Consider the following 17,506-nt stretch of genomic DNA (forward strand, 5'->3'; position numbering starts at 1 on the left):
CAAGGGTCAATCAAGTGCAAATTAGCACAAAGTAAAGAACCATTACTGGGTCATAAATGGATGCAAGCAAGCAAGGAGTTGGGATAAAGAATGTAAGGTGTGTGAGAGAAGGCATACAGTAGGTAACCAGCATTGCAAACTATAGCACCATTCGCGAAGTTGAGGTTAGGGAATGCAGACGACGGCAGTTGCCAAGTGCTGTGTATATTACATACGCTCTTGACTGTTTGTCTCGAACAAGAAGAGCATCTGCCAAGAGATACATTAAAGTCTTTTTACTTCAACAGTAACTACAGTTGTTCATCTAGAGATGGCATTCCCACTACCTTCCACAGATTTCTTGAATGCATTCAGCCAAATGGTGGCTACTAGGTATTAACGATAATGGGACTAACTTCACCAGAGCTGAGAAGGAGCTTTGATAATGCAACTGCTTCAATCAATGGAGAAAAGGAGGATTACAGATGATGCAGCAAACATGGGGACCAGGTGGAGGTAAAACCCACCACTCCGTGCTCATTTTGATGTCATGTTTGAATCACAAAATAGACAAGAAGACCCTGAAGACACTGAAGGCAGTATAGTGGGGAATGGGGGACTTAATATTGATGAAAGACAGACTGCAATCAAAGAAACAGGGGCTCTAATGAATGCAAGGGACAAACCCTAGAGACAAACCAGTTCTGACCCTAAACCATTTCTTGTTTGGCCAGCTAGAAAGACAGTAGCCAACTAGGGTGACTGACAAGGTGCTTTGCTCTTTTCTAAACGACTTACTAACAACCATGCCAGCGGTGAGCTACATGAAAATTGAGCCTGCGATTGTTTCATGGAAAGTACAGCAGGGTCAAAGATGGATTCAGAATTGATAAGCAATTCTGAAAACTTAAAAGGTATATTTACCTACCAAAAGAGTGCCAATGCGTGAGAAATGCTCGTGTTGGCATGAGCGTGAGATTGCATTGAAATGTGCGAGAGTCACGCTCAATGCATGAGACTTTGAGGGCTCTGTTGCTGAGAAAAGCTGCATGTTTATTCCCTATTTACTGGAAGTTTCCATTGAATGAGCAGCGGTCAGAGCGAAAGTACATGTACATTCTATATTACAACATTTGATGGCATTCATGAAAAGATATTTATTAAAACATCACTCGTCCAACGGACGACCTTTGGAGTTCTTATATTCGTCCGGACGGGTTTTTAGTCATCTGGGAAGACTGAACGACTGCGAATGTGGATCCCTGACTTTGTAAAGCCCTACATGTAAGAAACTTCACCACATGGGAACTGGATCTTGTAAAGCATAATGGGATGGAAACGTACTGGTGGTAAAAAAAAAGGTTGATTTCTCTCGATTTTGTGATCGTGAATTTAGCCATAAAGCATATCCAAGATGCTTTTTACGACAACCTCTGAAAATGCTCACAATGACTCCCATAGAGGAAGCCCACGGCCTAGCCTACTGCACATACAGTGTAAATTGTAAGGCACATTTCAATAGTAAACAATGTTAATGAAGGAAAATCTACTCATAATAATATAGGTGTGATATCACAACATACCATCATTTATCCTCTCCAAACATAGGTTAGAGAACTCAGTAAAGTTACCCGAGGCAGACAGAATGGCCAAATTGGAAGAGCCTTCTGTTGGTAAAATAACACCAGGAATGACAAATACTGTAAATGAGTCAAGGTGTGTCAGTTTGTTCAAATCCATTGGTATCCAATATAGGCAAGCATCCTTATCCTTCAAAAATATACACTCAAATAAGCTGTGCACACTCTTTACATCTGTCCTTGCAAATTATTTTCACCTTTACGGTATGTCTTTGTAAACATCATAGAGAGGAATGTGCGTTCCTTGTTGCTGCTATTTGAGTTCCCATTAAAATCCAGCTCCTGAAAAAGAAAGAAAACAGTTTCATCAATCATTTGACAGTCATTTCAATTTGTAACTTAGCTAGGTCATAAGTCAGAGTATCAGGAAAAATGACAGTCAGCACTTGTCCTTTTAGTGGCTGTGGGTTGTTTTACGAGCTTTCAAAGAGGTTGATGCTCTGTTTGTGGTTGTACATGTACCACTGTGTTCATATTTAACATGAATTTGACACCCCTTCCTTTTCAAGAGAAATCTGTAAAGTGTTCTACATGCCTGTGGTCTCCCATTCCTTGTGTCAGAGCATAGTCATGTACCTACAGTGTATTTCCAAAATCTCTTATTCACTCCTAAAAAACTAAACATACAAATGACTTGTAAGCCATTCTCGGGGAGAACTTCAGGGGAAAGGGCCAGCATAATACAAGCATGTATCAAATTTGATACATGTACATACACTGTACAGTATTATGCCATTTGGACATACCTACGTCTTCCACTCACCTGAGAAAAAAGTATTTGTCGTGATGCTACATGAAGAAAATGGAAAGTTCCTGACCTGTCAAGAAAATTAGACACAGTAAGCTTCTAGAACATACATGTACGTGAAAATTGACAAAGTACAAAGTATGTTCTCCCTAAAGGAGGCGTCAAAAATTTTAGACCTGGACAAGATTAAATTTTGATTTTATGATTAACCAATGATATAGGTTAAGAGAGAAAACAAATAGCTCAATTCCTGGTGGCTTGATGGTCTAGTTGGTAAAATTAATGTAGAGAGATACAGTCTGCATAATGCACAGTCATTGCAGAGGATACATGCAGTACTATAACAGGAGAAGGATCTGAAGGAGCAAAGCTCAGTTAGTCAGTGACGCCCGATTTTGACATCCAACACAAAGTGTCTCCTTAAGTCTAAGCATTTGCTACCTATTTTCAACAATAAGGTAAGGGTAAAGGTTAGCGTTATTTTTAGCTTTGGGTAAATGCAGCAGTTAATCTTTACTTAAAGATCGGCATTTGGGGGACACTTTGTGACATAAATTGTCTGTATTCTGAGACACAAGTGATGTTGAAGTTGGCGAGAAGAGCAAAGGGACACTTCATGACGCTTATTGAAATCCGCGTGCATCTAATTAGGTGCAAACCTGGACATATCTCTGTACTTTGTATAACAGCCAAAAAAAATTAGCAAGAGAATTCTGTAATCCCTGATGCATATCACTCTGCATTGTCAAAGTTATACAGTATAATATTATTAAAAGTCATAGTCATGCCAACAGCTGTTATCATGAAAATTAGTCTTTCAATAATAATAATAATAATATACATGTAATTTTAATCACTTCATTGAAGTCTAAAGGTTATTTTGCTGAGCACGAGTGCTCCACTAATTGGGGAGACTACAAACAAACTGAAATTGGAATAAATCAAATCAAAAATTAATTAAAATTAATTAATTTAATTAATGTTGGTTTTTGAGGAGAGGATAAAACAGGAGTGCCCGGGGAAAAACCTCTCCGAGCAGAGTCTCTGAGAACCAAAAAAATTCAACCATCGTATGGTGTCAAATCTAGGAATCGATCCCGGGTCACATTGGTGGAAGGCTAGTGCTCTCACCACTGCACTACAACAAGTTGCAAAATTGTTGAGACGCTTCCATTTAAAAAAAACTTTTTCTAGCTTTCAATACCCGCCGTATCTAGAATTTAAAGCTTTCTCACTTCCCTTTCTCTCTCCCCATTTCAATGTTGACTGTTTAATAAGTTTGCAACAATTTTTTTGTCTTGCTAGCAACACCGATAAAGGGGGGAGGGGGGGTGCAGTGTGAGAGATAATAGGTAAAATAATAACGCCCTAAGAGGGTGAAATGTCTCCACTACGTATTTTTGCAACTTGTTGTAGCCCTGGTCCCTCACTACGAAAAGTGGAAAAAAGCTTACCCCACTACTGATTGTGAAGGGACTAATGAACTCACCCCAAACAATACAGTTATGCAATTACATGTATGCTCTACATTTGCCTTCAAAGTGACTATCACCTTAACACAGTTTTCCACTACATTTACATTGTCTTCTTCACAAGTGTCCCAAATACAAATTGTCTTGTTTTTGGAAACTTTAGATTGAAAATTCATTTTTTTATTTACTTTGAAAGACAGAAAAAGTGGTTATACTTTGATCCATAACCATGCAATGAAGGGGTTTCTACCAGGTTGACGTCATAGACTGCTTTACATTTTGTTGGTTCTTTGAAAAACAACGATGCAAATTGATTTGTGACACCAACCTGGTATTGAACCCATTCCCCTTCATCGCTCGGCTATGGATCAAAGTATGACCACTTTTTCAGTTTTTCAAAGCAAATAAACAAGTGAATTTTCAATACAAAAAGTTTCTAAAAACAACACAATGTACTTGGAACGGTTTCGAAGAATAAATAAAGTGGAAAACTGTGTCGAGGTGATTGGCACTTTTTAGCACAGATTACAGATCAACATAGCGAATGCCATCACATACCTTTCTCCGATGGCAAGAAACAATGAATCATCACTCCATGCAACACAGTCAATCTCACATTCTGCAAACATAGGAAAAGAAATGATAATAAGTGGTCATACAATAATAATTTATCACAATGATAAGAGTGGAAGCCCACACACTTGAAAGCAGTGGTAACACCTGGGAACACACCTCAAAAGCTCAGGCATTTCCCATAATTGACCTTTATACGTGTACATTTCTTTATATTGCTCGTGATTTTTAAGAAGATGGCGTTGTTTGTTTTCTAACCAAAATAATTTAATAATGGTCCTTGCTATTTCATTACGCATGTCAACAACAGGGTACAGCTGTTTTGTTATCATGGGTGGAACCTTAGAAGTTATAATTGTAAGTTTTATATCATCTTGCATCCTTCTTTGTCAAGAAATAAATATTGTATTTAACACAACAGAGTTTGGTAATTCCTAAAAGAAGTTATGGCTGCAATGAAATTATTGTAGTGTAAAACTTAAAAACAGAGAACGAAATGAAGAGAGGGTTAAATAAGTCAAAATGAAAGTCTTACCAATAAACCCTTCTTCAAAATGGACAAAAAAATTACATAATTTATGTTACACTCAATAAGCTTACATGTACAACAATAATACAGTGCAGCTCAGAGATAAGCGAACCAAAATATACGCAAAAAACGCATACCCAAAACGCAAAAAAAAAAAACGCCGATGCGCGTCAACACATACATGTACGCAAAAAGGCTCATTAGTATTTTTTCGGGGCATAATTTGCTGATTTAATTTCGCTCGTCTATCAAGACCTTTGTTGCACGTAAAGGGTATTAAACTTCAAAATAATGCCCTGTGGATATTTTCATCGGCAGCATTTGCGGATCGAAATTGATAGTAATCAAAGCAACATACATGTACATGCGTATGTAAATTTTCAACTTGTCGGCAGTCATGCAATTTATTCTTTTGTCTTTCGTAAACAATAACAGGAACAGCAAAATTACGGGTATGACTAACAAAGGCACAAAGGCGTATACGATACGCAATTTTAGACGCGTCAAAAAAAACGCATACACTGTATACACGTATTGCGTGCGTTAATTTTGCGTCTGCGTTGTTCGCTTATCTCCGAGCGGCACTGTAACTGGAAAAAAAACTGAATATACTGTTGGGCTGACACAGAAAAACAAATGAACTGAAAGTAGGACAGTTGATTAAACAAAAAGCACAGAAAAGAACATAACACATAAAATTAACTGATCAACTCCTCGGGTACCCTTGGATGCCCTAGGATGGGTCTCTCATGTTGTCCGTCTATATTCCACCTGGGATGAACTTACACTGTAGGCAAACATTTTTTCTGCAGGTGTTAAATTCAACCAGTATAAAGACGGCCACAAGACGATAATGCGTCTCAACAAACTACATGTATACAATGTACATGTATGTATCCAGTTTAGTGCATCTCCAACTGACTTGTCGAAATGCATAATGCATCTTGTGCCCATCTTTATACCAGACAAAATAATCTGAATTCAACCTATTGACATCTCAAATGCCCTAGGACACCCCCAGTTGACATGTACAATTGCCTGGCTTTAGACAGAGTAAAATCTGTTAAGTCTCACTCCCAGGGGTCAATGCCTAAATGGAGGGAACATTTAGGGGACAGCCATTTAATAATAATTTTATGTGTATAAATGGGTACCGGCAAATTTAATGCTAGGGGTAACCCTGCCATGGACTAGCATACCATCCAGGGGGAAGTAGAAATACTCCTAGTCGCTTCATGCTACTGAAACCTGGATGAGCTTCCGCCTGATGGGCCACTTAAAAAAAAGGCTCGTATGCAGACTTTGCCTTTTACCTTTGTATGCTTCTCTAGTATAAAACAGCCATTATTTTTGGATATACATGTACATGTACTTGCCAACCATTTGCTAAAGTACTCTGTATATGAAGCATGGTTAAAATTTCAGCTTACCAAATTTTAATGAAGCGTGAACATCTACACAACTTGCATTAAACAATATCACTTGTGAAGATGCCACAAGACAAAACCCTTCAGGACAGGATGATCCACAGACGTGGGGGCAACTGGTAACCTGGCACATCAAATATTTTATCATTATAAATACAGTATTAATTATAATAAAAGTATTTTCAACTTCATAACTTCATGCCATACAGCAATATTAAACTACAAATAATAAGGGAATAACATGACTTTTTGAGGGAATATTCTTTATTTGCACCCGCATAGTGTCATAGTGGCACTGCACTACAAGGGCGCAAATAAACAATATTCCCGAAAAAAGTCATGTCATTATCATTATTATCAATAAACAAGGCCAAATGATATCAAGAATGCGAGTTTTAATAATACAAGCTAAGTGAATAACGAATTCAAAGTCACTTCAAATCATCATGTAAGTGTTGATTGAACAAGCTATTAAAGAATCAACTCAGTCCAGTGAACTTATTTTAAATTACCGAAAAAATGTGTAAAATCGTCATTAAGGATTCGGTCGCTAAGTAACTGTGAGTTTCAACCAGGCAGAGGTTTCTTTACCCATACCCGTCAGCCCAGCAAGTGCACAAAGAAGAGAGACCTCTGCTAGCAAGGAACATACAAACATAGCTAAACTTCATTTCAATTCCCATTTGAAGAGAAGCATAAATGCATTTATTTTTTTATCCAACCGTATTAGTTATTGTACAAAAAATGCATGAGACAAGTACAAATATTCCACAATATTGTACAGTTAGTTATTTGCACACTTGGTTATTGTACAGTAGAGAACCGGTTTATCTAGTTTAGTTGCTGACGTTGCCCTGCACGCAACCTGCACGCAGGTGGACATTACAAAACAACAAAACAGTGAAACACGAAAAGCCTGAAACAGCGAAACAAAGCACTAAAACACCATGTATGACCCACCATACATTGAATACTAACCGACAAAGGTTGGATTTGAGATTAAATATTGTTTTAGGCCTAATTAGGAATAAAAACGTTATTGTTCCTAATCTCAGTCTTAATCTGAATCCTAATCTTAATCTCACTGAATTAGGAGCAATAATGTTTTAGGCCTAAATAGGCCAAAAATTATATTTAATCTCAAATCCAACCTTTGTTGGTTAGTACTCAATGTATGGTGGGGTCATACATGGTATTTTGGTGCTTTGTTTCGTTGTTTCGGTGTTTCACTGTTTTGTGGTTTAGTAATGCCCGTTCTTGGTTGTTTACAATTCATTTGCTAAAAATTTAGTGCAAAAAAAGTTGGATAATAACTAGGTCATTAGATGTTTTGGTGTGAAGTATCGCTGAGTATTTCTACTCGTTGTTTGTATTTTGACTTGCCCTAGCAGGCTCGTCAAATGCAGCACAACTCGAAAAATACTTAGCAATACTACACACCAAAACATTCAATAAGATTTTTTTTTCTCAGTGCGTGAGCGGGCGGAATTTAACAAATCCTGCAACCTGATTGGTTCCGGGAGCGGCCTCTGGGAGCATTTTCAAGACCTCAGTCACAGTTTTTCACTATACAGACCTCCCCGCTGGCAAATAGATATATACATATATCTCCAAACCTGACAAAATTAATTAATTTAATAAATCAGTTAAGTTAAACTGACATAAGGTAAACACATAAGACTGTATTAAATAATTAATTTTATTTATTTAATTTATTCATTTATTAAAAGAGACTACTCATTAATTACTTTTAGTCCGCATACAGAAAGGTGGGTAAAATATCCAAAAAATTGTAATTCATAAGCTAAAGTGTTATGTTGAGTTAGATACATGTACAATGTATGTATTACGTTGGTTGATACGCATGGTATGACAAGTCTGTTCATTCCTCACAGTGTCGAATTAGGAGACCTTCGTACTATAAACAAATCAAATTCGACATAGGCGTCTTATTTTTCTAAGGGCATCTTATGTAACTTTCAGGATCAAAGTGCGAGACATTTTCGGGCGAAGAAACCCAACTGAATGCAAGGAATCCAACTTACATCTTCCCTGGGTGATACGCTCGCCAAAGTGTCAACTTGATATAACGACGAGCCGCTCTCGTTCCTGGGCCCAAAGTTCACAGTTTCTTCGCCTCCAGCTAAACCCACTTCGACTGAATCCCATGGCATTGTTTCTGATGATACTGATCAGAACTCGCCTTGTACAAATTTTGTGAAATTTCTTATTTCGCGCCACGAAAGGTAAGCTTGTGAGGTAAGCTTCCCAGTAAACCTTGCGCTTCAAAAGCCACAGGCAGACCATCAATTATTAAGCGGGTTCGTGCCAGGATACGACTTGAAATTCACGATGTAGCAAAAATCAATAAAACTTCTTTGACAATAAAAATCTGCGATAAAATGTTATAAAACAACATGGCACGACGTTTCGACGTTTCCAGAATAAGTGGTAACCAGGCGCGTAGCTGAGGTTTTTGGAGGGGTGTTCGTATTGACAGGAATATTTATTAAGAGGGGCTTTTAAATACGAGCGCCGGAGGCGCGAGCCTCTAGGGGGGTCTGGGGGCATGACCCCCAGAAAATGTTGAAATCTAGAGGCCCGGAAATGCTGTGTTCAGCATTGTGCTAGTCAATGTTTCAGACTCGATGGGGTGTAAAATAACAGGTATTTTTAGTCATAACAACAACATTTCCGACGTTTTGTTAACTTGATACCTTCATGCGTACATACCGGCTTTGTACACTAAACGAATTTCACTTGTACCCATTCTCCTAACAATTTAATACTTTCCCGATACTTTTAGCATTTTCTTGCAGGGTAATTTAAAAGCTGCAACGCTCAAAGTTTGTTTTCCATCCCTCCACTATTTGCTAAAAGCTGAAAACCAACAGTTTGTGTTTTCAGTCCTCCATTATTGACCACCAAAGGGGGTTCGTTCGAACCCCTCGAACCCCCCCTCCTACGCGCCTGGTAACAAGGGTTACCCTAACCCTAACTTGGAAGCGACAACGTGTGATCCTTACCGGCTTCCGCATTCCTGGCGCTCAACAACCTGAGCCACGGATCATTAATAGGAAGCTTAAAAGCGCCCCGTTTTTAAGTCACGGTCGGAAACCGGAAGTGCACATTTCACATCCCAGAACAGTATTCTCTCCCAGATATTTTAAACTAATCGTCTGTAATAGTGCAAAGATACTTAGCAAAGTAAATGAGGAAGTGTCAAGAAAAGTTAAAGAGGAAAACTTCCGGTTGCCTTGGCTCAAAATTGCTTAGAGCTTAAGAAGCTGTCCGCGTAAGAACGGATAAGGCAAATTTCCGCACTTCACCGATTTCCTTGATATTTTCAGTGATTGTCGACTACCCTATCCCATGTACAAATATCGCATTTACTTTGATCAATTCCATGCTTTTCATTTTTTTAGAGGACTGTTTCCGAGGTGACCTCTGAACTCCACAATTTGCCGTCCGTAACACCTTCGATCTAGCTGTAAATATCGGACACCAGCAAAGCTCTGCTTTCTATTATGGAAAGCTGATTATTTTATATACTTAAGAGTAACTCTTCTTTAATGCATCACAGGTTCAACGATTGAGTTCTACAAAATATTTACTGAGTTATGAATGTTTCAAAATACCTTATCTTGAGCCGAGAATTTTTTGAGGCGGGAGGTACCTGCGTTTGAAAGCTATTTTCTCAGATGTGGGATGTGATCTAGAGCTAAGACTACTACAGCTGGAAAGTACTTATACAAGGCTAACACATCATAGAATAAAACTTTTGGGCACTCGCTTGCGTAAAAGGGTTCGTTATTTTCACAATTATTCGGCGCTATTTTGACATCAAAGGAACCGCCGTTCCAACTATTTTTTGATCGCAAGTTTGAGAAACATCCTTCTCTTGAGAAAATATTTATATAGATAAGTCAATTACTTCATCCTAAATGCCGTTCAACCTTCAAGATCTTGCATGTACGAAAATTGGCCTGTTTGTGAAGAATAAGCAAGAGAAGACAAGGGAGACTCGTCGTCTACATAATCACTTATGCGCAAATGAAGGGCATTTTTGAGAGGACAAAATTCATTGATATGTGTATGGCCAGGTTTTTTAGGGTTGCTAAGAAAAAAAAAATTTCATCAGTTCCGTGTTCCGTGCTAATTCTGTTAAATTTTTTTTATCAGTTTCTAAGGGAATTACTTGGAAAACAAACATCTTGAGATGTATATTAATACAGGGTAAGGTAATAAATAGAGAATCTCCACAGACGTTTAATTTTGAAAGAAAATCGGCTTTTTTTTCCGTTTACGCCATTTTACCCTTGTACGTTGTGAAAATTTATCAAAGTTTTCGCGAACAAATTGTGTCTTTAATTATCTTAATTAAATTAAATCGAATATGATTGTCGGGAGAGATTTGCAAACAAAACCAAAACAGATTTCATCGACAAGTCTTCGGTGTTCGCTTTAAAATGTCCTCCATCTACTCAGATTGTTCGTTCCACGAACTATTGAAAACGCCATGTGGGTCTAGTAGGGACGAACTTGCGCATGTTTTGCTATCAGAGTGCAATGCAGACATATCTGCCCATTTGGCTGGCTGCCACTCGTCGAAGTGTAGTGACGTTACAGAGGTTAAACTGATCACATCAAGAGCGGGAATCCAGCACTTGTCAAGCTCTCAACTGAAGGGATGGACCATCTGCCCCAGGCACAGACATCTACTGGGACGATTTTGGCGTGGTCCAAGATCCTGCCAATACCCTGACCACACAGGAAAAATTGCAAGTGTGAAGGGCAGCCACGTCATTACCTTCCAAATGGCCGACGAAATAAAGCTTATTTTTCAAAGAAATACTGCTGTCGGATCACGTAAGTACACTTTGGCCTCGGTTAATTCTTGTGGCGAGTCCCGTTTAGCCCTAATACCAGTGATATTTCAGGCTTCAGCTGTTGTTGTTTTTCATTGGTGTATATCTAAAACTAAAATGTACTCCTTTTTACTGTCTAGCAACCAATACCAACTATATATTCTCCGTTGTTTTCGTTTTTTACTAGCCTGAATGGCAAACAATATTGGAGAATATAAAACCAGCGCTGGGCTGCACGTACCATAGTGTGAACTCCTCCGCATAGTTTGTCCCTTTCTGAGTCTTTCTACTACCATTCAGGAATAGTTTACTGTTATTTATCGTACGCATTGTTGTTATTATTTACACATAGCTATCTGCACCACTTGCCGTAAGAAGCATGCTGAGCGACTGGCGGCAACAGGATGGCAGAGCTCTGCTAAAGTCTTGTCTAACCAGGAAGAAGCGGATACTGAGAGGTTTGTTGATTATGTTTATTGCGTTCGAGGTCCTAGACCATGGAAGCAGTTAAGGCAAAGATCACTCAATTTGCGTGGACCCCTTTTTGAATTCTTTTTGAATGATATGACACCAGAATTTCTGCAATCAAGGTTTGTTTATGGTGACAATCAAAGTGCTTACCAATAAGGAATACTGAATACTGAAAACAAATTAGTTCTTCCACAACCGCACCCTGATTATTTGAAGAGAAGTTTTTCGTGCAGAGAAATAGTTAAGCAGGCCATTCTGGAATGTTGAAGAAATTAAAGGATTAAATTAAAGGAAATGTACTATAATAATTATTTAACTGCAGTAAATCCGTAATGTGACCTGCCCAACTGGTGAATTGTGATGATTTTCATTTCCCGATATGGCACTAAGAAGTCCTCTTACAAAATTTACATACTGACCCCCTTCAACCCAGAGCTAAACAAACATAGTTCCTCCCTCTTTGCAAATGGAAAATTGCCTTAAACCCCCTGGTCTCTTCCCTTCTCTCTACATAAACCGGTCCCTTAATGCCCCTCTTTAGTAATACGGTTAACATGTTTATAAATCCGCGCCTATACCTCACGGCAAAATAGATAATATTTCGATCCTCTAGAGTTGCTAAAGCTGAAGCAAGAACATCCATACGAGCACATGCTGCTGAAATGCAGACAACGCCATTTCGCCAGTTGGAAAACTGTCTACACGTCAGATACATAGAGCGCGGTGTAATGCAAGAGCGATAGGTCCAGGCTTGGCTCCTGAGGAGAAGAAATACCATCGTGTCCGCATTGATATGAGCAAAGTTGATCATTTCGTTGAGTTTATTAATCACCCGTACTTTTATCTTTTATCGGAACTAAGTTACTTAAGCTAGACAGTGACCAGACAATGGAGATGCTAAACGTTGTCCGTACAGTAACTCGTTCTACAATGATTAGTCAGTACATGCAGTTCTGTCAGGAGGAGAGATTTGAACCTGTAAGTCGCACTACCCTCTTCAAGATTCTGGAAGTAAGACAAGCTTCGCAGCGAAAGTCTTTACCAGGCCTCGACAATACGGCCGCTGATGGCTCTGCAGGTTTCCATAAAATTGAATCGATAGTCGATGATCTAGAGAAAGGAGGGATGGACAGGCAATGGTGCACTGAAATCAAGGAAAGGCTAAGGAATGGGAAACGCTATTTGAAAACCAATTTTCGTGTTCATTGCAACCCTGAGGAAGCCTTTTGCCCTGATCATTGTCGCAAGTTCGCACTTAGTGACTAACAAGATCCTGACTTCCAAGAGAAATGCTCCCATCAACACACAGAAAGCTGCAGTGACTGCCAAGACCTTCGAAACGCATTCGATGAAGTCGAAGATAGAATTGAAAGTGCCCTGTGGATTCCTTACAGCAATGAAGAACGAGAAGATCTGCTATACGACTTCAAGCTGGCAAAGGCAGATATCTTGCACTGGAAGGCGCATGTTGTTCGTGAATCCAAATTGTGCGCTGATAATAATGGATTGGGCGATGAAGTTTCTTCAGCAGTTCATGCAGTTCTTACTTACTTAAGATACAGAAAGCGATCGCCGATTTAAACAAATGGGCTAAGGATAACTTCATGACTATTCATCCTGCAAAAACCGAACTAATGTTGTTATCTAAATCAAAATTCATCGGTCCCTTACAAAATATTTGTTTAGGGCCTAATGAGTTGTCCTTTGTTTCTAAAGCTACTTGTTTAGGGATTCATATCGACAACAAACTATCTTGGTCGCCACATGTAAAATCTTTGAGCAAACGTTTTTCAGCAAGAGTGAAGAAACTCAAACACTTAAAAGGTCTCGACAATCGCATATTAGAGTCAATTTGTTTCAAAGGTATCATTCCAAGTATTACGTATTCAATCGCTCTATGGGGATCTTCAAAATCACTTCAGACCCTAGAAGACATTGATGTCAGGGCAGCGAGATTTATTCTTAACATAAAGGAATCTACTCTAAGCACTGAAGTCCTGGCAATGACAAAATGGAAGTCATTATCGTACATTTACAAGAAGAGGATTGAAACCATATCTTATCAGGCATTCTACAACAGAGCTCCGGCTGGGATAAGCTCTCTGTTTACTAAACACTCTCCGTTGAGAAATCTCAGGGATAATCTGAAACTTTACGAGCAACGCCCTAAAAGTGACTTCCTTCGTTCTTCTTTCTGTCATCGTGCGTCAATTCTTTGGAATAACTTACCTATGTACTTAAAAAGTAAACCGAACGTTATTTCTTTGAAATCTGCTCTTAAAGCAAAATCCAACATTTTAGATAAAATAACATTTAATGGAATGCAGGGAATTAACAAAGACATTGTAAAATTACATATACTAATGTACTAGCACTATAGTCAATTAACTATCGATTATCTTACTGGGTATTGTATTCTTTCTTATTTATTGTAAATAATTCGATTCGTAAGTTCGTTAACTTAATTTTTTTAAATTTTGTAGATACACTTTAGTTCTAGGTCCACATCAGCTTTTTAGCTGCACTTTTTTATTGACCTACAAGACAAATAAAGGATGTATGTATGTAGCTTAGATATCGAGAAAATCAGTCCGACTGGTTCGGTAAGAGAGGATTGAGTTGGCACATATCGACGGTGATCACAGGCGATCTTGACGTCAGTGGAAAGCTGGAGATGCAGTCATATGCCCATCTGTTTGATGCATACCAACAGGATTGGTTCGCTGTGTGTTCTATTCTAGAAAACATATTAGGAGAACTTAAGGCCAAGAAGCCTCACATCACCCAAGTTTATTTGAGATCAGATGAAGCTGGTTGCTACCATAATAACTCTCTAATCGCTGCAGCAAGGAGAGTTAGTGAACGGGTTGGTGTAGACGTTTGTCGCTATGACGTTTCTGAACCGCAATATGGCAAAGACGTTTGTGATCGGATCTTGTGCCCTATGAAAACATGCATCCGCCGTTTCTGCGACGAAGGACACGACATTCTGACAGCGGGGGACATGGGAAGTGCACTATCTGAACGACCAGTGAAGGGTACCTCCGCAGGTGTTTGTGAGGTTGACGAAGCGAAGTTAACCCTAGAAGTGAACAAAATAGATGGTTTCAGCAAACTGCACAACGTCCAGCTATTGGTGTGTGGAAGTCCTACAGAATTGGGCGTGGCAAGGAAATCTCATTCGACCAGCTGGTCAAAAAAAATCAAGGGGACACCTGTCTCATAGTTAAGGAAGAGTTTTTCCCTTTTCATAATTCACGTGTATACCAAAGCAGGGATTCTGTGGCGGAGGATTCAGATGAAGGCAATCGTCATCACGATTTGGGCAATTCGGACATTGAAATTTTTGAATGTTCGGAGCCTGGGTGTGTGAAGAGTTTTCAGCTGTTTTCAGAACTTGAAGCGCATTTAGATGTAGGGGATCACTGCGTTGAGGCTGAAAGACAGTCAGAAACGCTTTACGATACGATTCCTAGAGATTGGGTAGAGAGATTTACCACAACAGTCAACATCACTGAAGATGAACCTTGCGAACCTGTCCACCAGAGTGAAAGTGAACCGGCGCCCACCACGAGCTGTGTTATTATGGGCTGGGCCCTAACCAAGCAACGAGCAGGATCAACTAGATTCCCCGAGAAAGTTAAAAACTACCTGATGGCAAAGTTTGACCTCGGAGAACAGTCAGGGCTAAAAGCTGACCCTCAGCAAGTTTTCAATGATATGCGGAAGGCAAGAGATGAGCAGAACAGAAGGTTATTTGAGCGAGAAGAGTGGTTGACTAAAAGCCAAGTGCAAGGGTTTTTTTCACGCCTGTCTGCAAACAGAAGAAGACAACAAGCACCCTCACCTGAAGGTGAGCAAAGTTCAAAGGAACTCTTTCTAGAGGAAGAGGAAGAAGAGCGACAGCGGCTGATGGAGCACATCTCAGAGGAACTGAGGCCGCAGCATCCCCTTTCATACGACACCTTCAACTTGTGCGAGTGTGCGAAGAATATAAGCTGCATCAATTTAACGTGACACTGCTCAAGGATATCTTGCGCCATTATGAAGTACCATTTAAATCAAGAGACAGAAAAAAGGAGCTGATAGATCTATTGATGTCATTTGTTCAAGAATGCAAATGTTTTAATTAGAGCACTACTGGCATGTAAGTCCATTCAAATCTCAACAAGTTACATCGTCTGGAAATAAGGAGGCAAAACTTATGCAAACTGAACTGTTTTTGTGCTTGTGTGTGTGTGTTTTGTATTTTTCATTTTTTGATGAATGACTAATAGTTGCAAAGCCATTTGTTGGGTACTGATTGAACCCTTTCAACCTCGTCGAACTCACCATCTTAACTTTCCACGGGTCGTCTAATCCAGACCGCGCCCTGTTTTCTCAAATGACTCGTTTGCCGACATGCCGTAAACGTTCAAATTAAAGACGCAAACTACAGTAAGCTAAACGTACCGTGATATTGCCGGCCAAGAGGTGGTATTTCATGGAAATTTACGATGGAATCAATGCAAATAACATAATTTTTTCCTCTTTGCCCCCGGCTGTTGACTGTTGCGCGACCGGCCCGTACCAAGAACACGGCACTACGTTGTCATGAAAAAGGATTCACTGTGCCCAATGCGATAACCTACTGCACACTAGCTCAGAACATAATTCTGATCATAAACATTATTCTGCACCCAAGTGTATTGGTGAAGAACAGACCACACCAGTTTCGTTGCTAATTTGCGTAAGTGAATATGTAGACGGCGAGTCTCCCTTGTCTTCTCTTGTTTATTCTTCACAAACAGGCCAATTTTCGTACATGCAAGATCTTGAAGGTTGAACGGCATTTAGGATGAAGTAATTGAATTATCTATATAAATATTTTCTCAAGAGAAGAATGTTTCTCAAACTTGCGATCAAAAAATAGTTGGAACGGCGGTTCCTTTGATGTCAAAATGGCGCCGAATAATTGTGAAAATAACGAACCTTTTTACGGCGCCCGCAAGCGAGTGCCCAAAAGTTTTATTCTATGATGTGTTAGCCTTGTATAATTACTTTCCAGCTGTAGTAGTCTTAGCTCTAGATCACGTCTCACAACTGAGAAAATAGCTTTCAAACGCAGGTACCTCCCGCCTAAAAAAATTCTCGGCTCAAGATAAGGTATTTTGAAACATTCATAACCCAGTAAATATTTTGTAGGACTCAATCGTTGAACCTGTGATGCATTAAAGAAGAGTTACTCTTAAATATATAAAATAATCTGCTTTCCATAATAGAAAGCAGAGCTTTGCTGGTGTCCGATATTTACAGCTAGATCGAAGGTGTTACAGACGGCAAATTGTGGAGTTCAGAGGTCACCTCGGAAACAGTCCTCTAAAAAAATGAAAAGCATGGAATCGATCAAAGTAAATGCGATATTTGTACATGGGATAGGGTAGTCGACAATCACTGAAAACATCAAGGAAATCGATGAAGTGCGGAAATTTGCCTTATCCGTTCTTACGTGGACAGCCTCTTAAGCTCCCTAATGTCTTTTCGATCAAAGGACGACGGATACTAACTACGAGGAACGAACGAAGAAGGAACGAGGAAGAAGAAACGACAACTTCATCATTTAGTGACCAAAACAGTGGATCCGCACGGGAAAAACGTCATCACCAGAAAACTAGACAAGAACAAATGGCGACAAAAGTAAGAAAACAATACTGTTATGGAGCATTTGTTTTATTATTCCATCAGGCAGGCATGCAAATACAAGATAATTGTGCTTGAGTGGGTCACATTTGTAACTGATTGTGTAAGCCCAATCCAGTG

General features: G+C 39.3%; 2 protein-coding genes and 1 pseudogene across 6 annotated transcripts in view; 1 reads left to right on the plus strand and 2 right to left on the minus strand.

The window, feature by feature from the left end:
* Positions 1 to 8,609, minus strand: part of LOC137979542 (kinetochore-associated protein 1-like) — an 82,162-nt gene extending 73,553 nt beyond the window's left edge. Inside the window, exons 1-6 of one of the 2 annotated variants that reach the window (XM_068826812.1) lie at positions 8,414 to 8,609; positions 6,372 to 6,492; positions 4,398 to 4,458; positions 2,383 to 2,437; positions 1,817 to 1,901; positions 1,563 to 1,646 (exon numbers count right to left, since the gene is read on the minus strand). In XM_068826812.1, the coding sequence (XP_068682913.1) occupies positions 1,563 to 1,646; positions 1,817 to 1,901; positions 2,383 to 2,437; positions 4,398 to 4,458; positions 6,372 to 6,492; positions 8,414 to 8,542 (535 nt within the window). In that variant the 5' untranslated portion in view covers positions 8,543 to 8,609. The remainder of the gene's footprint in view (positions 1 to 1,562; positions 1,647 to 1,816; positions 1,902 to 2,382; positions 2,438 to 4,397; positions 4,459 to 6,371; positions 6,493 to 8,413) is intronic. The other variant, XM_068826813.1, reaches the window with a different exon arrangement.
* Positions 8,610 to 14,711: 6,102 nt separating this feature from the next.
* Positions 14,712 to 15,724, plus strand: LOC137980987 (uncharacterized; annotated as a pseudogene).
* Positions 15,725 to 17,384: 1,660 nt separating this feature from the next.
* Positions 17,385 to 17,506, minus strand: part of LOC137979360 (uncharacterized) — a 7,216-nt gene continuing 7,094 nt past the window's right edge. For all 4 annotated transcript variants that reach the window (XR_011118306.1, XR_011118304.1, XR_011118305.1 and 1 more), the window contains one exon: positions 17,385 to 17,506. This exon is cut by the window's right edge and continues 60 nt beyond it. The gene's annotated coding sequence lies outside the window, so the exon portion shown is untranslated.

This window comes from Montipora foliosa, chromosome 12 (assembly GCF_036669935.1).
Source record: "Montipora foliosa isolate CH-2021 chromosome 12, ASM3666993v2, whole genome shotgun sequence".
Taxonomy (NCBI): Eukaryota; Metazoa; Cnidaria; class Anthozoa; order Scleractinia; family Acroporidae; genus Montipora; species Montipora foliosa.